This window comes from Sinocyclocheilus rhinocerous, unplaced genomic scaffold (assembly GCF_001515625.1).
Source record: "Sinocyclocheilus rhinocerous isolate Xijiao unplaced genomic scaffold, SAMN03320098_v1.1 scaffold2834, whole genome shotgun sequence".
NCBI classification, from domain to species: domain Eukaryota; kingdom Metazoa; phylum Chordata; class Actinopteri; order Cypriniformes; family Cyprinidae; genus Sinocyclocheilus; species Sinocyclocheilus rhinocerous.
The window spans coordinates 569,305-590,194 of NW_015662588.1; the positions used below are offsets into that span (position 1 = coordinate 569,305).

At 37.9% G+C, this 20,890-nt stretch overlaps 2 protein-coding genes across 3 annotated transcripts in view; both read right to left on the reverse strand.

Moving 5' to 3' along the window:
- LOC107728168 (sodium channel subunit beta-2-like) overlaps window positions 1-4,406 on the reverse strand; it is a 13,769-nt gene extending 9,363 nt beyond the window's left edge. For both annotated transcript variants that reach the window (XR_001638437.1, XM_016538262.1), the window contains exons 1-2: window positions 4,210-4,406; window positions 3,875-4,085 (exon numbers count right to left, since the gene is read on the reverse strand). Coding sequence is in view for 1 of the 2 variants with exons in the window: in XM_016538262.1 (XP_016393748.1) it covers window positions 3,875-4,085; window positions 4,210-4,401 (403 nt within the window). In the remaining variant the exon portion in view is untranslated. The remainder of the gene's footprint in view (window positions 1-3,874; window positions 4,086-4,209) is intronic.
- A 9,962-nt stretch (window positions 4,407-14,368) lies between these two features.
- LOC107728167 (uncharacterized) lies at window positions 14,369-18,470 on the reverse strand. The gene is made up of 7 exons (XM_016538261.1): window positions 18,437-18,470; window positions 18,206-18,345; window positions 17,850-18,060; window positions 16,438-16,594; window positions 16,294-16,354; window positions 15,989-16,066; window positions 14,369-14,674 (listed from the first exon to the last, which is right to left on the reverse strand). Exons 1-7 carry the CDS (start codon window positions 18,468-18,470, stop codon window positions 14,513-14,515), a joined length of 843 nt encoding a protein of 280 aa, XP_016393747.1. The 3' UTR covers window positions 14,369-14,512.
- Window positions 18,471-20,890: the final 2,420 nt, after the last annotated feature.

Consider the following 20,890-nt stretch of genomic DNA (forward strand, 5'->3'; position numbering starts at 1 on the left):
AAGTAGACACTCTCTTGAGGAAGGAGGCCATCGAGGTGGTCCCTCTTCACGAAAGAGAGTCCGTGTTCTACAGCCGGTACTTCATCGTTCCGAAGAAGGATGGAGGGTTGCGTCCCATTTTAGATCTGCGTCAGTTGAACCGCTCAGTAATGTGACTGAAGTTCAGGATGCTTACAGTCAAACAAGTCATGTCTCAGATCAGGTCCAAGGACTGGTTTGTCACGATCTATCTAAAAGATGCATACTTCCACATCTCCATCCTTCCTCATCACAGGAAGTTCCTGAGGTTTGCTTTCAGGGGCAAAGCTTACCAATACTGGGTTCTTCCTTTCGGCCTTACACTCTCACCCCGCACTTTCACGAAGTGCGTGGATGCTGCTCTGGCTCCCCTGCGACTCCAGGGCATCCGCATACTCAATTATATCAATGATTGGTTGATATTAGCTCAATCGGAGCAGGTGGCGGTTCGGCATCAAGATGTCGTTCTCGCCCACATGAGAGAGCTGGGGTTGAGGCTAAATGCCAAGAAAAGTGTGCTTTCTCCATTACAGAGAACCACTTATCTAGGCATGGTGTGGGATTCGACCACGATGCAGGCACGTCTGTCCCCTGCTCGGATCGAGTCAATCCTCACTGTAGTCGCGAGTGTGAAAGAAGGCTGGTCACTCACTGTCAAGCAGTTTCAAAAACTGCTGGGTCTGATGGCAGCTGCATCCAACCTTTTGGCATGCTGTACATGAGACCCCTACAGTGGTGGCTCAAGACCAAGGGGTTCTCCCTGAGGGGAAACCTGCTACGCATGTTCAAGGTCACGCGGCACTGCCTACGCGCCTTAGACATGTAGAGGAAACTTTGGCTTTTGTCTCAGGGCCCGGTGCTGGGAGCTCCTTGTCGCCGCGTAATGCTAGCCGAGACCCGGGAAATGGAGGCTTCACCCAGATGCGGTGAAGCAGATATGGAGAGTTTTTGGCCAGGCTCAGGTGGACCTTTATTTAACTCGAAATGCATTGCACTGTCCCCTCTGGTTCTCTCTGACTCATCCAGCTCCACTGGGGCTGGATGCCATGGTACAGACGTGGCCGAGGATTCATCTGTACACCTTTCCCCCTTTCACTCTGCTCCCGGGAGAGTTCTGGAGAGAGTGCGCCGGGACAGGGTACGTCTACTGCTTGAGGTCCCGTTCTGGCCAGGCCGAGTATGGTTCTCGGACCTGATTTCCCTCCTTGACGGCTCTCCATGTGAGATTCCAGTCAGGAGGGATCTCCTCTCACAGGCAGAGGGTACAATTTTTCACCCCCGCCTGGAGCTGTGGAAACTGTGGGTATGGCCTCTGAGGGGGCACAACTCGTAGCTTCCAGTCTCTCAAGCGAGGTTGTTGAGACCATCATCCAATCCAGAGCTCCCTCCATGAGGAAAACTGTATGCCTTGAAGTGGAAACTTTTCACTTCTTGGTGCGGAGACCGCCAACTCGACCCAGTTAACTGCCCAGTTTGTACAGTGCTGGAGTTCTTGCAGGCCCGTTTCTCCGCAGGGTTGACCCACTCCACCCTGAAGGTCTACATGGCGGCCATTGCAGCCTACCACGCCCCTCTCGGTGGCCAGTCAGTGCGCAGGCACTCTCTAGTTACACATTTCCTCCGTGGTGCGCTGAGGCTGAGGCCTCCAGTATGATCCCGGGTTCCCCCGTGGGACCTGGCTGTGGTGTTAGAAGCTCTCTGCAAGCCTCCCTTCGAGCCTATTGAGGAGATCTCTGATCGCCATCTCACTATTAAAACTACCTTCCTTCTGGCGATATCGTCTCTAAAGAGAGTTGGGGATCTTCAGGCCCTCTCAGTCGCCCCTTCCCACCTAGACTTTGCACCTGGTCTGGCTAAAGCTTTCCTCTACCCTCGAGTGGGTTATGTCCCTAAGGTCCCCTCCTCTACATAATGGCCTGTCATACTCCAGGCCTTCTGTAGTCCTCCTTTCCGGAAGCCCGACCAGCAGAAGCTTAATTGTATGTCTCCAGTGCGAGCATTGGACACATACATCCACAGAGCTGCCCTGTGGAGAAGGGCGGACCAACTGCTCGTGTGCTATGGTCCCCCTAAGAGAGGTCTTCCTGCTACAAAACAGACCCTCAGCCGGTGGATAGTGGATGCCATTTCCATTGCCTATGAGTCCTCTGACCTCCCCTCTGGGGGTCAAGGCTCACTCTACCAGAAGTGTGGCGGCCTCCAAGGCCTTGTTAGCAGGCGTTTCTATGCAGGACATCTGCAACGCTGTGGGTTGGTCCACACCCCTCACGTTCATCAGGTTCTATGACCTAGATATGCGAGCCACCCCAGGCCCTTCTGTTCTCTCGCCCTAGCTGTGCTCTTCCACACTAGGCAGGGATTTTTAAGTCTGGTGGTGTGGGCATACTCGTTCCCCTAGCGTTTTCCGGGAACGAGACGCTGCGTCTCAGTGCCATACTTTCGGCATCCCTGCGAGCTCTTTCTTCATTTCCTTGAGGCTGACACTGGTTTCACCGCACTTGCTTTTATAGCTTCCTGGTCACTATGTCACCCGCCCTTGATGTCTCGCCCATCCATTGGACTGATTACACACGTGATTCAGAGCACGGTCATGCTGAAGGCGTTCCCATAGCTTTTCCGATGCAGTGTCTCGTTCCCTCGGGAAACTAAGGTTACATGCATAACCTGGAGACGTTTTTAGTTGAAAATGGTGTTGCGTAAACTAACTCTTAGTACTGGTTGCATTCTCAATGTTGCCACAAGGGGTGCTAGAACATATATTAGTGTTAAAGGGGTCATATGATGCTGCTAAAAAGAACATTATTTTGTGTATTTGGTGTAATGAAATGTGTTTATGCGGTTTAAAGTTAAAATAATTTTCTCTTTCAGGTTGACTACTGTCATAGTGTAGCAACTGTTTAAATCTTTCTGAGCAAATTAAGGTTGTTTCATTGTGATGAACTATTAATACAAAACCTATGTGTTTTCGTCAAATTAATAGAGTGACGTATTTTTGTAGACCAAAACCTGGAAATGAGTCTGATTTGTATCCACAACTGTACATACAAATTTAATATATATATATATATATATATATATATACAAATTTGTATTTTTATTCACATATCTTTATTTCTTATTATCTGCATGTTGTTGTTGTTTCTGTGTACTAGAGACTTCTGTTACCAGAACAAATTCCTTGTATGAGCAAACATACTTAAAGCAGCACTATGTAACTTTTGGCGCTCTAGCAGTTAATAAACAGAACTGCACACATCCCGTGGAAGAACATTCCAACAGGAGCTACTTCTCTAAGTTTATGACTATGGCAATTCATGCAGGTATGTGTTACTCCGCAGCGGTGACGACCCAACGAGGCTACAATAGTCCAAATATAAGTACTTATTATAAGTGTACCGTAGTGATTCGGAATAAGACAAAAATGCGGTTTGGAAGATTAATTTATGATGTACTCGCTCATTATATACATTTAGCAAATTTTGAACAGAGAAAAAGTTACATAGTGCTGCTTTAAAGCTCTTTCTGATTTCTGATTCTGATTCAGAAATGTTGTGTTCATTTATGAAAATTTGTTTCATCTGTTTCATGATGAAAAAAAAAAACATGTAAGAATCATAAATGTTTGTTGTTCACAGAGCCAATGGAAATTTGGGTTTTTGTTGAGGGAACCAGGGTGATGCTAACTTCGGATTGGCCTACAAAAATACGTCATCAATGCAACACTCTATTCTAATTCCGAACTTAACAACACCTGCAATAAGGAAATTCCATTCATCATGGCCTCTAATGAAATAACCCTTATTGGAGGCCAGACAACTTTTGTTGTACAGCTTCTTTGCCCATGCTGAAGCCTTACATTCAGTCAGGACGACAAATTGGATGGTGCCGTGACCCTGAATGCGGTCTGGAGGGTTGCGCACATAGCAGTTGTAGATGCCCTCGTCTGTCAGCTGCACATCTAAGATAGTGATGGACAGGTCGTTCTTATCCAGGTTTCCAGAAAATAGGACTCGATCTCCAAATCGGCTTGACTTCAAGGGTGTTATCTTGTTCTTATAGGTCATGAACTTGGAAAAGAAGACATTTTGGATGAAGGTAGATTGAGAAAGATAAACAAACAAGGAAATCACGTAACTTTAAGGAATTGGCATTACAATGGTATTAGCATGTTTAGTCTTTGTTTTCTCTCAACATCTCCTCTGTGCTGTTGCTTGTCTCCTGATAGGTCCAGTTCATGGCAAACTTGCTGGGGTCCAGCTTGTAGCATGAGGTGAACGCACAGGGGATTCTGACATCTGTCCCATTGAGAGCGTAGATCTGTGGTGGCACCAGCACATCCATGGAGTTCACTGGACAGGCTATGAGAGATGCAAATATACACATCTAATTCCTGCCATCTGATGGGTGAGATACTTCTGTAAAGTGCATGCATGTTTTATATAGTGTGCATAAAAATGCATTTTCAAGTAAGTTAAAATGTCATTCCCAAAAGATATCCTGATGAAAAAAACAGCATATGCTGGATAGGTATGTTTTGAAGCATGGCTGCTGGTTTGAGCTGGTTCTTAGCTGGCCATGTGCTGGTCCTGAGCAGGACCGTGTCGTCAAACCAGCAGCCAGCATATGCTGTTTTTTTTCAACAGAGTATACAAGCTTCTTTTTTTTTTACTTTCAAAATGGTTTGAATAGTCTTATTTAGCTTCTGATCATGGATACATCATTTTGTCATTCAAACCCTTTAAAAGTTAATTTTATTATAAAATTACTAGTTTTGATTGTAAATTCATATTGGATAAGCATTGTTCAAATTGGTTGGGGGTTGGTAAGATTTCGTAATGTTTTTGAAAGAAGTCTGTTATACTCACCAAAACAGCATTTATTTGATTAAAATACAGTAAAAACAGTAATTTTGTAAACTATTAATACAATTTAAAATTATTGTTTCCTGCTTGGATATTTTTTTTTAATGTAATTTATTCCTGTGATGGCAGAGTTGAATTTTCAGCAGCTAATACTCCAGGTACTCTGTGTTACATGATACTTCAGAAATCATTAAAATTTTAATTTAGTGCTCACGTATTATTATTATCTATGCTGAAAATAGTTAAGCAGCTTATTTTTCTTTTTTTTTAATGTACTATTATATTTTTTTGTGGAAACTGTGATTCTTTTTTTTTTTTGACCCTAAACTTTTATACAGTGATAACAGAACTCCTCCAACTGTTTCACGGTTCGTATCACTCCGCTTCCGCTTTTTTTCACATTTAAAATATTACAGTGCAAGAATCTGAGAACACAGTGAAAATCACTGAAAAGACATTCTGAAATTCAGGCTTCACTTAAACATTAACCATTTGCTCTCAAGGTCTCAAACTTTTGAATCCCAATAAATGTAAAATATTTTAAGTTATTAATGTCATTCTACTCTGAGCAATATGCGTTTACAAAGCCTTAAAGGAAATATTTTTTCCCAATGTTTACAAGTTCAATGTAAATAAATTACTTCTTAATCTGTATCTGTATTAAGTTTACACTATAAATCACATTGTTATTAGTATGATAATTAATTGGCAAAACATTTTTTATCATGATGTCTAAAGGTTTATTTTCTCCACCTCTGCACCATTTCATCCCTCTGCAGTCAGAAGTTTTGTGTTTCTGGACAAGTTCTCACTGCTGCAGCAGTTATGCTTTATCGGCCCAGCTCTCTGCAGTGGTAGCAGCAACTTCGTCACACCCTCCAATCCAATCCCCACCCCCCTCAAAATGCTGCAGTTTAGTCCGTCCCCCTCCCTTTAGAAAAATCAGGTGTCCTCATGGATAGAGAGCAAGAACTAGAGCAGCTGTGTTCAGAGAAAACATACACACACACAAACCTCACGCATATGTAAATAGCTTCAGTAACTATTATGATTTATAGTGCGTTAAATCCAGTGTGCTTACTAGGCAACATTTGAACTATACAGATATACAATGATACATTATATACATAGTGTTTTTTGTGCTACAAATGATGCAGTACTGCATCATGTCACTGTATCCTACATAGGCTCGTGTGGGCTGGAATACACACACACACACATGTTCAGCATAAATATACACACACACATGCAGAGTCAGCACTCGGCCGTGCGTGTTACTCAATACCAGCACTACGTCAATGTCGTCTCCACTCACCCTTTTACCTTCATGTATATTTAGTCCGTTTCTCTCTGCGGTCTGTACCACAGCAGAGACGCTTTAAAACTCCTTCACATACCCCATGCATATTTAATCACTGAATGCATGCATTTGTTTCAGAAGAATCAGTAAATAATAGTCAAATTATTGTAGTTTGAAAACAACAAAGAATCTTGAGTATCTGTAAGCTCTTGTCCGTGAATATTTGGGTTTATATAAGCATGAAAACAAGGGGTCTGACTAACATTGATGTCTCTAGCCCACTATTGGGGTACCGATTTGATGGTCATGTACCAATATTCACCGTTTCAGCTTGCTGTAGGCATAAAATACTGCAGTGTAGCTCTCTCTCACCCTCTCTCACACAACAGTCCCTGACAAACCCCATCCCTTCACCCTCCCTGCGCTGTCTGTGTCCTCTTTTTTCTGCTCTCAAGGTTATGATAAAAGGAGAAATGTGGACAAGGTACATTGTGGAGCTGGATATTCATGTAAAAATAAATAATAAAATAATACACACACAAATACATACATGGGTAGATTACTTACAAATTGTAATCCATTTCTGATTCAAAATTACATAACGAAAATGGTCAGTAATCTATTAGATTACTCATTTTAGGTAATATAATCCGACTACTTTTTGATTACTACTTTTAGAATCCTTTTGACCTAACTTGTTTATCACATAGATTTCATTTCAATTACAGTTTATTTGTATATTTGTATATACTATAAATACTATAAATTAAATACGATAAATACTATTTACACCAAGTGCAAACAGCGATAGATTGTATTTAAACTGTAAAAATAGCAGTATTTTATTTGAAATAAGGGTAAATAGTAGATGCTATAGTGGCATATATTTGCACCTCAGCATTGTATAAAACATTATGTAATAATAATGTATTATTAAGTGTAAATTATCATTTTTATTAAAATTATTAAATGGATGAATATTGTTTCTTTGGCTCAGTGGTAGACCATTGCATTAGCAGCGCAAAAGGTCGTGGGTTCAATTCCCAGGGGACACAAATACTGGTAAAAAAAAAAAAATGTATAGCCTGAATGCACTGTAAGTCGCTTTGGATAAAATCATCTGCTAAATGCATAAATGTAAATGTAATGTAAATGGATGACTTATTAGGACAACAAAGCTCTCCCTACACCTAACCCTACCCGATAAAACACTTTATTATTAAAGGGGTCATATGATGTTGCTAAAAAGAACATTATTTGGTGTATTTGGTGTACACCATTTTTTTTACGTTTAAGGTAAAAAAAAACACATTATTTTCCACATAATGTCCATTATTGTTTCTCCTCTATGCCCTGCCTTTCTGAAACGCGTCGATTTTTACCGTGAGGCACTTCCATTTTTAGGATATTTCCTTCATTTTTATTGAAAATAAATGCATTTCCGATCTGATATGTGATGGGAGAGTGAGCGGCAGGCGGCAGGCTAGAGTGAGGAACGGCCGGCGGGCTAGAGACCGGCGGATTCGACGAAGGAGCGGCCGGCGGGCTTGCGGCAACCACATGTGACGACTTTTATAAAGAATATCTCTTTGGTTTTGAGACTTTAGTCTTTGCAACTTTACAGATTTTCTTTATGCACCAAGAGCTTGTAACACTCCAAAGAGAAAGGAAAAAATGAAATTGCATCATATGACCCCTTTAAATACCCGTGAGGCACTTCCATTTTTAGGATATTTCCTTCATTTTTATTGAAAATAAATGCATTTCCGATCTGATATGTGATGGGAAAAGGGAGAAGAATGCGAGAAGAATGAGTGTGGCAAAAGGCAGATTCAAACGTGATCGCATCAAAAATTACTGCAGTGGTTCTCAAACTTTTTTGGTCATGCCCCCCTTTAAACCTATAAAAAAAATCTGGCGGACTACCAAATAATTTCACTAAACATTATGAAATATGTATGCTTTAAAAAAAAACAAAAAAAAAAACACCTGCATCACTTGAAACATTGAAAAATAGCATAGAGAGAATAACTGTTATTGTTGTTATTATTATTCTCTCTGTTATTTATTTCTTTTTTGTGGGTTTTATGCTGTCCGCTAAGGCATAGGACACACACCGGCTTTCCTCCACACCAACGACATTAAACACCGTGTCTACACCGGACGCAAGCGGCAAAATACAGTAGAACCATTATAATCAGTGACGCACTGGATGCGACGCGACACGACAAAACCCCGACATTAAACTGATGTCTTGTTCTATTTATGACGTACTGAAACAAAGTTAAAATGATTTGCAACGGTCGTTTTGTTGCGTCCAGTGTAGACTTGCGGCGCGACACGACAACTGTAGCGTCCGGTATAGACACAGTGAGTAAAGCCGAGAGCAAGATATGCCTCATCATATTTTCTGCATTTAGCTTTTAAATGACCAGCACCTGCCTGGGTCCACACTTTGAGAACCACTGAGTTAGTGTGTGTGTGATATGTGATATATACATGAGTGGCATTCTAAGTGTGCGATATACAGTCTAACAGCACTGGGAAGTTTTACGGTTCAGCTTACTCCTCACTCATATTCATGTGGCATTTCTAAATTATGATATAATCTCTTTAATTTCAAAAGTGAACAGTATAAGGTTGTTAAAATTGATGTAACCACAACAAATCTGCTTAGATGGATCCGTACACCACATATAGTGTATTTCTGCCTAATGACTGAAATATTGTGGGCAAATCTTTGAGTGAGGCAATCCAGGCATCTGTATTTCAGTCAGAAGCAGATCTTTTTCTCATAGTCTACCTTATGTCACATTCAGCTTACAGACAACTGTACTACTGCAGTTGCATTTTATCTATTGATTCACTATTTAAAGGGATAGTTCACCTCAAAATGAATATTCTGTCATCATTTACCCACCCTCACGTCTTGAAATCTGTATGACTCTTTTTTTCTTCTTCTGTGGAGCACAAAATGAGTTATTTATAGCAGAATGTCCAGGTTTTCCCATACAATGACAGCGAATGGAAACACGACTCTCAGTATTTCCTACATGCTCACAGCAGCATGTCTGTGGATGTATTGGCAGTGGCAAGTCTCCATACTTGCTCTGCAGCAGCAGCATAACAGATCTATTCCACCAAAACCAAACACATTAACATTGCAATATATATATATATTACCATGCAAAACTCTCTGAGAGTCGTCGTGGCATTTTTTTTTGTATACACTACCATTCAAAAGTTGTGTTTGATATGTGTTTTTAAATGTCTTTGAAATAAGTCTCTTATGCTCAGCAAGTCTGAATTATTTGATCAAAAATACAGTAAAAACTGTGATATTGTGACATATTATTATTACTATCTATCTATCTATCTATCTATTTGCAATGGTTCTGAAGAAGAAGAGGAGAAGGTTTCAATAATGAAACTGAGTTCAATAGCTTTTGGGGCTTGTGGAATAATTCAGTATTTTCCAGGAAGCCGACTGAAATGTATTATTAACTTCAATCTCTTGGAGAATAGGATGCCGCACAAATATTGCTAACGCCCATAGTATTTATCTGTATACCTGAATATGGTATTGATATGCAAATAATTTTGCCAAAGGAAGTCACTATATAAGACCAGTACTCTAGAGGACAAAACTTGTATTAAAATTCATACATGCAATATATTATATTCATACATACAATATAACACTTAAGCCACATTTATACCATTGCAAAAAAAATGCCATTTAATAAATAATTATATTTAGAACATGTCTAATAGTTGAGGCTCTTATATTTTGATATATGGCCATATCATCTAACCTCATTAGATAATTTAAGATTAGAATTAGGATGACTTTTGAGATAGACAGTTCAGTGAAACTGGGTTTTACTATAATTGCAGGTCATGTTCCTCTACCATCACCGAAACAAAGTGTTTCACGCCCTCTGGTGGCTTTTTCGAAAAACTGCATTGCTTTCACTTGAACTTGAATTCAACTTCCCCATTCAGCTTTGCGAAACTCTTCTGGTGTGTACAACTCCTTTTCGTTTATGTCAAGCCTACAATGAACAGATGTTCGCTAAGAAAATTGAATGAATTAAAATTTGTGGACAATACCACATGGGTTATTCACAAGAAAGTAGGTAATCTGTCTTCTGCTGAAATGCATAATCCTCATGCAACCTTTACCAGAAACGGTTTTATGAGGCCACAGCTGTAACAGTAAACCTATTCGCAAAATAACCAGAACATGCACATTGGTTATGAATGGTTTTAACTAGACTTGTTTGCTTGCTTGTTTGTTCAGACATTCCTTGATGTTTTTCGATATTTTCGTTTTATTTTATTACTTTACCGAGTTTACAAAGTGAGATGTAAACATGAAACTTCTGTTCAACATTGATTCACACCATCAAGCCCCTTTTCTTCACCCCAAAGTTGTCTCCAGTATTTTCCTTATTTAACTGTCATATTATTATTATTATAGTATCCCTCTCTCAATTCTTGAGTTTTATCTTATTGTATTTTTTTTTCTTTTCATTTTCTCTTTTATCAGCATATTTACTGAACAGCCAATGGGAGGCAGCATGAAGTTCATTACCTTACATTTTAGTCACAATATTTTGCCAAATATGGACTCTGTTTCATCAATATGACACTGAGCTCCCAGCTAACAAAAAAAGGTCCCCAGGACGTCCCCTAAATGGCCTCTGCTAACGTCCCCCGGACGTCAGCGTGTAGGGTCCCCATTTACGTAGAGCGGACGTTCGCGAAGACGTCCTCCGGACGTTCACAGGACGTGCAGCGGCCATTCGGGACGTTTAGGGGACTTTCGCTTTAAGTCCTCTGAATGTTATGTTATTTTACTTTTAGGCTAATCAAAGACAACAGACACGTTGTATGGAGCAAAATACGTTTATTTTAATTGAACAATTGTAAAGTTGTGTGTGTGTGTGTGTGTGTGTCTCTGGTTGTCAGCTGTGGTTAGTCCGATGGCAATTCTTCCCATTGTCTTCTAACCTAAAACAACAAAATGAACACATTTGGATTTAGACCAAGCGGTCCGAAATTTAGCGCACATAGGCCTTTTTGCCGCATATAGGCGTATCGGTGTGTATTTTTACCATATGTAAATTCAATATTTAAGTTCAATATCTGTCAATATTATATAAGTTTAATCATTTCAGCTTTACATGCTAACGTTAGCTTCGAAAGTGTTCACATAGGCTAACGTCAGCAGCCGTACAGGACAACTTCAGCAAACGTTTAAAAAGGTAAACTTTTCATAAAATGTAAGCATTACGAGATACACAGTGGTTACGGTAGCTATGTCTACAAATATAAAAGTATAAATACCTTTTCGACCAAAGAAAGCGAAAACTCAAGGCCGTGTCTGAGGAATCACCGAGGACCGTTAACTGTCACTACGCAGCTGAGCGTTGCCATGGATACATGCTGCGTGCCCTAAAGTGATGTCATTCGATCATGTGCTCATTTGATCGACACTTGCTTATAGCCACATTGGGACATAGACTACATTACTTTTTCTTTTTTTTTTTTTTTGTTAGAGAATCCAATAGTGAACTTTTGGTTATCTTTAGGCGCTTTTCCACTGCATGGTACGGCACGGTACGGCTCGGTACGGTTCACTTTTGATGGCCTCTGCGAACGTCCCCCGGACGTCAGCGTGTAGGGTCCCTTTTACGTCGAGCGGACGTTCGCGAAGACGTCCTCCGGACGTTCAAGGGGACGTTCACAGGACGTGCAGCGGCCATTCGGGACGTTTAGGGGACTTTCGCTTTAAGTCCTCTGAATGTCATTTTATTTTACTTTTAGGCTAATCAAAGACAACAGACACGTGTATGGAGCAAAATACTTTATTTTAATTGAACAATTGTAAAGTTGCGGTGCTCTTTCCCTGTCTGTGTGCATCTCTGGTTGTCAGCTGTGGTTAGTCCGATGGCAATTCTTCCCATTGTCTTCTAACCTAAAACAACAAAATGAACACATTTGGATTTAGACCAAGCGGTCCGAAATTTAGCGCACATAGGCCTTTTTGCCGCATATAGGCGTATCGGTGTGTATTTTTACCATATGTAAATTCAATATTTAAGTTCAATATCTGTCAATATTATATACGTTTAATCATTTCATCTTTACATGCTAATGTTAGCTTCGAAAGTGTTCAGCAGCCGTACGGGACAACTTCAGCAAACGTTTAAAAAGGTAAACTTTTCATAAAATGTAAGCATTACGAGATACAGTGGTTACGGTAGCTAATGTCTACAAATATAAAAGTATAAATACCTTTTCGACCAAAGAAAGCGAAAACTCAAGGCCGTGTCTGAGGAATCACCGAGGACCGTTAACTGTCACTACGCAGCTGAGCGTTGCCATGGATACATGCTGCGTGCCCTAAAGTGATGTCATTCGATCATGTGCTCATTTGATCGACACTTGCTTATAGCCACATTGGGACATAGGCTACATTACTTTTTTTTTTGTTTTTTTTTGAGCTGCACATGGTATAGCAGTCTTAAATGCAAAAACTAAAATAATAATTTTCCTAAATAACTTATCTTGTCGGCTTACCAACAGTTTAATATGTAAATGCTAAGAATTAATTTATTTGTCGTAGGCTACCTGTGTTATTTCCCACTTTCTTTTCTTCATGTTTTCCTTGGCTGCATTAATCACTCTATAACATTCTTGTAGAGCTCCTGGGATGCAACCTTATTTTCTTCATGCATGGGGAGTGCATAAACCTAATTGTAGCCTATATGTTCAATTATATTATTGAAGGGTATCATGATTTTGATGTTTAAATGCTGAAAACAAACGCCTGATTTGATGACATTTTTAATTACAGAAGTTACTCCTATTTTATTTTTCCAGAAATAAAATTATTAATTTAACATTATTCATTTTACAATCTATTCAAATCTATTATACTATAGTAAAAAATAATAATAATATCAATCTGCAAAACATTTTGCATTCTTTTGCATTTTGCATTCTATTATCACAGTTAAAAAGGGGATTTTGTTTTAAGGAATGATACCCTTTAAAATCCAATATGGGTTTATATTTTAGTTTAATTTGATCAACTCTTTGTCGGAGTTGCAAGGTGTCAGGTCCAATGATGGGAAGGTTACTTTGGAAATGTAATGGGTTACAGATTACAAATTACCCAATTTAAAATGTAATATGTAATGTAACTGTTTCAGTTACTTTATTAAAGTAATGTAACTGATTTCACTTGATTACTTTTTGATTACTTTTCTAAATTTCTATTGTTTTCAAATTTTAATTATTTTGAAACATTTAAAGCAGGCAGGTGTCTGTAGCAGGAAATCTGGTTGATATCGTGGTTGTGGTTTGTCATTTGTAGTACTTGAGGGTTCAATTGAACCATGTTATAATACACTATAATAGCAGAACATAAAATATGATATGACTCATTTCACAAGATTAAAAAGAAAAAGAAAAAAAAAAAATCGGAATGCACCTCTATATTATGTTTCTCTCCTCAATTGAGAAAAGTCAGAAATCAGTCTAAGAAAATCCAAGTGGCCGTTAACGCAAAACCAAATAATGAGGCGCTAGCTTGCAGTAGGGCCACGTCTCCTCATCTCCTCACTAATGAAGATCAAATTTGTGCACTAGAATTGAGCAGGATGTGGAAATACACATATGGGATGAGAATGGTGCCGAAAAATACGACGATGATGATGATGATGAAGCTTATTAAAGCTATACTTTCTACATAGGCATCTAACATAAAGCAGTGTATGTATCTGATTAATGAAACAAGAGTACATTGAGGGTATGCCTTGATGCCAATAATGGTTTTAGCCACTAGTTTTATTATGGTTTATACAACTCTTTGTCTGTGGTTCCTCGAATCTCAAAGGGCAGAGTTGGCGTGTATACTTAAGTGTGTAATCACTTCTCCACTATTAGGACTTCAGGGAAAAAATGTGTTTGCCTCGGAAACAGAGACAGTGGGTCTGTTAGAAGAAGTGGCAATTTCATGCTGATGAGAAGTCATTGAGAAGATAAAGAGGAAAAGCTCACAATGAAGTGCAGTAACTGACCACCGTTGACACCTCACAGATGATGGAAGAGGTGCATGTGGACAAAAAGAAAGCTACATAATCAAAATGACATTGAACTGCATGCATATTTAGACAGATGAACACAGATTTATCATGAGGGATAATGTATACTCAGTTGGTGAGTACTGAAGAAACAAGAAATGTAAACAGGCCTGTGGGGGACTATATTATACATATCTGACAATACAGATGACTTTTACTCTCATTCATTTAAATAATCAGTTATTTTGTGTCTCATCTTTTAAGCGACATGATCTGATTGATAAATCTTGGTGGCAGTGGACATATATGGGATCCTCATCCTTCGGCTCCCAGTCAGAGGGAAGACGTCTGCTGCGTCCAGCTGTGACAGGAGTATCTGGTGCAAATGGGAAACCATGCTGCTTCCAGCCATTGAGAATACACACAAACACACACAAACAAAAGCCATTTTACATTTTGTGAACACATTTTAGTTTCCTGTGATAAATGGTTAATAATCAGTTTACACATGAAGTGATGTGTGCATATGCACATACATATCATTTCACTTACAATATCAAGTCATTAAGAATAGAATTAATATGTGCATTTGATTAAGTATATTATTACCATTGTTGTGTAATATTAAATAAATCAACAGAAAATTAAATATGCACTTAGTCTTTTAACATATATATTTACTGTAATGGTGCATTCATATTTTTTTATATATATAAATATATAGGTTTTAAAGAGGGCTTTAGAACTTCAGTACATCTTTATATATAATTTCATAGTTATGTTGTCCATGAAATATTATATTGAATGTACTGATAGGCATTTATGGTAAATAATTTAATGTAATTTCTGTTGAAACGTGTATGTCATGTGTTTAAATAGGTTTGTATTTACACATTCTTAATGATGAAGTTGCAATTTAGTATATTTTAAATATACCAACTTTGTGTTAAAATTATAATCAAGTACTTCAAATGTGCTTCACATGTACAGTATGTTAGTCAGCACATCAAAATAAGTGTACTTATTTAAAGCATGAAAATAGTTAATACAATGATTTAAAATGCACGTTAAATGTTTAATTTGAAATTGATATTGAAAGTCACTTTTTAAGAGTGTACTGAAATGTGTTAAGAAACAGTCATGAAAGTGTCTCTCTACACTTAAGTGGCCTTTTAGGTCATTAATATCTTATTATTAGCAAGTACAGGTTTTTAAAAATGAAGAGTTCAGATGCGAAAGCCTCTAAGTGCCAACTGAAATTTTCTTCTAAAATTGTCATTTTTATGAGGCTCATATGTTTAGGTTCTGTCATTTTACTTTAATGACAATGTATAGGTCCTTATCGATGACATTAAAGTGAAATAAATGAACATAAATATAGGAGCCTGATAAAAATGCTCATTTTAGATAAAAATTTCAGACGGCACTTAGAGGCTTTTGCATCTGAACTCTTAAAATATACTTTAAGGATTTGAAGTGCACAACAAGTATCAATACAATTACGCACACTTCTTTTTCACAAGGGAAGTTCAAAAGCAGGCAATATCTACTCTCACTTAACATTTGTGTGGTGTTTGCAAAAAAAATGTACAGTTTACAGAAAATGTTTTTATGCACCGTATAAACAGATATAGACATTATTTATCTGACAAGAACATTTTGTAACATAACTCATATATTCACATGACTTTTTCAAGTTCACTGAATCTTACCATGGTAACATAGATGTTATCTGGACTGCTGGGAGGACTGTTCACGTCTGCCAGATCAGGCATAGAGCTGTATCCCACCTGAGACACAAAATAAGCTGAAAAGTCATCTTCAAAAACCCATACAACAACCCAAAAAATATTTAAACATTCCAGAATCAAACCTCAACCACTGTTTTCTTAAATTAAACAGAGTAAACATAAATCAATGAAAATTGGATTTAATAATTGACTTTATCAAGTACAGAAAGCAAAGTGAGGAAATGAGAGCAGACATGCAGAAGGAAGTTGCAAAGATAGTGCGTTACCTTGTATGCCATTCTCTTGTCTTCATTGTCAGTGTTGGTTTTAACCTCTTCTATTTTTTGCCTAGTAGAAAATGAAGCACAACATGAAGCCAGAAAAATGCCATACAAGCTGCTATATCTCTCTGTGAACTGACAATGACTTACTTTGAGTTGTTTTCTCTTTGGGTTGATCTGCAAGCCTTCCTCCCCAAAAACACGGTTCCAATTAGTAACACAAACCCAGACACTGACGCCAGGGGCAGCCACCAGGGAGGATGTGCCTGCAGACGATTCACACCTGGACTGTTTTTCCTGGTCAGTACTGAAGAAAATAAAGAGGAGAATTGAGTTTGGAGCTGTTATTTAAACTAATCCACATATAGAAACCTTTAAAATGGTAATAAATAAATGTTGACAGTTGTTTACTGCATGCTATGGATCACAACTATTTAAAACTTTTACAAAGGTCAATTTTTTTTTTCATTTTCATTTTCATTTTCATAGCACTTTCATGAGCTCTTATGCTCACCAAAGCTGCATTCATTTGATCAAAAATTCAGTAAAAACAGTAATATTGTGAAAAATTATGACGATTTAAAATAACTATTTTCTTTGTTGTTTTATTTTTAATGTAATTTATTCCCTGTGATGCAAAACTGAATTTTCAGCAGCCATTATTCAGTGTCACATGAGCATACAGAAATCATTCAACACTTAAAAAAATAGCTGTTTTCTCAGTTTAATTAATTAAAAGGAGCTAAAGCAACACAAATATGTATTTATTTATTTATTTTACTTGTTCGTTAGATTTGCATGTTGCAAAATTTACATTTAGAATGTGAACAAGTACTATGCTGGTTATTAATTTTTAACTAAAATAGATTAAATAAATCAATACAAGGGTAGGCACATCTATGTCATTGGGCCTGTCCCCAATCAGACGATCACAGAACATGCATGCATACAATATCTTAACTCAAGCTATTGTATGTCCAACATAACTGAACATTTAACATGTAAACACTATCAGGTCTTTTTATTTCCTCAAAAAGATGAATTTTACTCATCAGTAAAACTGACTACAATTGAAATCTTTTGTAAATGTCTTTACTGTCACTTGTGATCAGTTTATTGTGTCATTGTTGAATAATAGTATCCCTTTGTCCAGTAATTTGGTAACACTTTACAATGAGGTTCATTAGTTAACAGTAGTTAACTCTATTAGTTAACATGAACTAAGCATGAACAATACTTCTACAGCATTTATTGATCTTAGTTAATGTTAATTTCAACATTTATTATTGCATTATTACAATCAAAAGTTGTATTTGTTAACATTAGTTAAAGCACTGTAAACTAACATGAACAAACAATGAATAACTGTATTTTCATTAATTAAGATTAATAAAGATTTATAAATACTGTAACAAATGTATTGTTCATTGTTAGGTCATGCTAGATAATACATTAACTAATGTTAACAAATGCCACCTTATTGCAAAGTGTTACCAGTAACTTAATAAAATAAATAAACTCTGGGGGAAAAAAAAGAAAGAAAAAAAAAAGAAGTTTTCTACCTGATTGCACAATGAGGTGTGTTTGATTCGTGTGAAAACTGCCATTGAGACGCAATCTACACAAATACGTCCCATTGTTCTCATGGGTCACGGATGAGAGATGCATATCAAAACTTCCTAATTTGACATCTCCCTGAAAAAATACACCAGGGAGTGGTACAGTTCGATTTCTGATGTAGTAGAGGATTATTTTTGGCTCAGAGGAGATATCCTGTGTTTAAAAAAAATACAAAAAGTACCAGACATTAAGGTTTTAGTTATTATTATGAATAAGAATAAGAATAAGAATAAGAAATGCTTGTATAAAAAGTGTAAAGTATATTTGTGTTGGTCTGTATCCCTAAAAAGAAGCCTACCTTGAATTCCCACTCCACGCTAAGAGACATGACATCCAGAGGTCCAGGACATTGACAGAAATTACACGACAAATGGGCATCTGTCCCAACATTAACCTTCTGGTCTGGACTGGTCATCACACAACCATGGGTTCCATGTACTGTCAACCGAATGAGTGCATATTATTATTATTATTATTATTATATTAAATGCTTAATATGGCTTGATTAAAATAATGAATTGTTGCTTACCTGTGAAGATAAATACTATGAGCAGGTACCACATAACTGAGCATAAAGACACTGCAAAGCTTTTTTATTTTTCCTTTATAAGAGAATGCATAAATATCTATATTTTAAATGAAGGGCAGAAATTCCAAGATCCAGAAGAATCTTGTATATGGACTCTCACAGCTCAAAATTTCTTTGCTGCCATCAGGGAAGCGCTATATTGTTTCCTGACTCATTCTGTGGTGGTTAATTATCAGTGTCTGAAACAGTTACCACTTCCTTTGTGACCCGGACACATGATCTAACTAAAACAGATGTTTCTCGTTTGAAGAGTTTTCTCATGTAAACAGCAAACATGAACAAAGTTCTTTTGCTTAAAGATGAGAGCTTATCAGCACTGCAAATTAGGCCTATAGTTTCCTTTGATCAGTTCATATCCATCTTATCCTTAAAAACAGTGACAAGTACATTATTCAAAATATCTATTTTGTGTTCCAAAGAAGAAAGAAAGTCATTCAGGTTTGGAACGACATGAGGGTGAGTAAATGACATGGACTGTAAAAAAACATGGACGTGACGTCACCCGTAGATTTCTGAAGAGCATTTTTGAAGCCTAACGTGGGTGGAGCGGGCCGTTGCCATTTTGGCAGCGCGTCACTGTTGGATAATCGAAAATGGGCAAAGAGGTGGGACGTGGGTGGAACTTGTTGCTGAAACCACGCCCGCCTAGCTCCATGGTGGTGACAGTAGCAGCAATCCACCTGTCACTCAAGTGGCCCCGCCCTTAATTATGCAGAATTTTAAGGCTTAATATAATTTAAACGGATGAGTTATAAAAAAATTCCCCCCCTAATTGTCATGAAGGGCAAAATTAGCTATATAGACCAAAACCACTTTTTGTACCAGGCTGTAAACATATATTTCTCTGCTGTAAAGTTGGGCATTTTAACATGGGGGGTCTATGGGATTGACTCCCTTTTGGAGCCAGTCTCTAGCAGCCAGTCGATGAATTGCAGGTTAATTCACTTCCATGTTGGTTTCAAGAGAGAGACCGGAAGGTTGCCGCTTGGTAAATAATGATTATCCCTTTAACATCCGTCCCTCCCGAACCTATAACAAAAGTGTCCCTCGCGGGTCAAAATGATCTGAAGGCCAAAACATTTAAAAATATAAATATGATATTAACTCATTGATCTCCACCCCATCACTCAAATGTAACTGTGTTAAGTAAAAAAAAAAAATAATAAAATCAAAATGACAGTCATTTCCCAGTAGAAACATCATAAATGCTATAATGTGTTTCAATGGGAGTGTGTGTTCCTGTGTGTGTGGGTATGTGAGTTTTTTGTGCATTGGGGACATTCTGCAGTCTCAGCCCTTTGTTTGGGTATGCATCTTTTCTGGATTGTGTCAGATTTTATATAGTAAAAATCAAAATCAAATAAATAAAAAAATGCCAGTTTTTGTTTGGACATTCCATTCATTCCTTTGGCTGGGTCAAAATGACCCGCGAGGGACACTTTTGTTACTTTTTGTATTACACCTTATTTTATTACACATAGAATCCTTGAATCGACTCAAATTTGTTTTGTGTGTGCTCCATGCTCAAGTATGACAAAATTTTTGTAAATTCCATGCTTTTCCAGTGGCGGGTCAAAATGACCCCGGTTCAAGTGTGACAAATGGTCCCGGTTCAAGCGTGACAAAAGTAAAAAAAAAAGTCTCAAAACACAACGCTCAACGCTCAATTAAAAAAAAAAGACTTTGTTTTGGGTCAAAATGACCCGAGGGACGGATGAGGGTTAAGGAATGGAAGTCGGTCACAAAAGTTAAAAAAAAGTCTAAAAACACAACGCTCAACGCTCAATTAAAAAAAAAAAAGACTTTGTTTTGGGTCAAAATGACCCGAGGGACGGATGAGGGTTAAGGAATGGAAGTCGGTCAAATGAACGCAGTACGCCTTCCACAAACAGTGAAACAAACCTATTTCTCCCTCTAGTGTATCAATTGATGTCAGCTATATTAGATTGAAGAAAGCGAAAGGCGGTTTCCTCAAGAGAACAGAGACATTGTGTTAAATGAAGTTTTCCGGTAGGTACATTACCTGAGGCAATAAACAAAGACATTTGTCAAATTGATCGATTCTTTCTTTCTGATTCAGCACCTTCTGCTCTTACAAAACTCTTTGCCATTTCTGTTGATTTGATGAAGGACACGATTGTCAGATGATGATGTCATTACATGGGTCAGAAATGTCATTAGCATTCTAAAATGAATTATTCATGAATAAAACCTGAGCATTATGCTGCAAAACAGACAAAGTTTGTTGTCAAATTGAAATAGTGCTTATACACCAGCAATCTGAATCACTTATGATTGAATCATTGAATTATTCATCTGATCAGTGAGTCTATTCATGAGTAAGAGAATATATAATCAATTATTTGTTACTGAACACGTGCAATGGCCAGATGT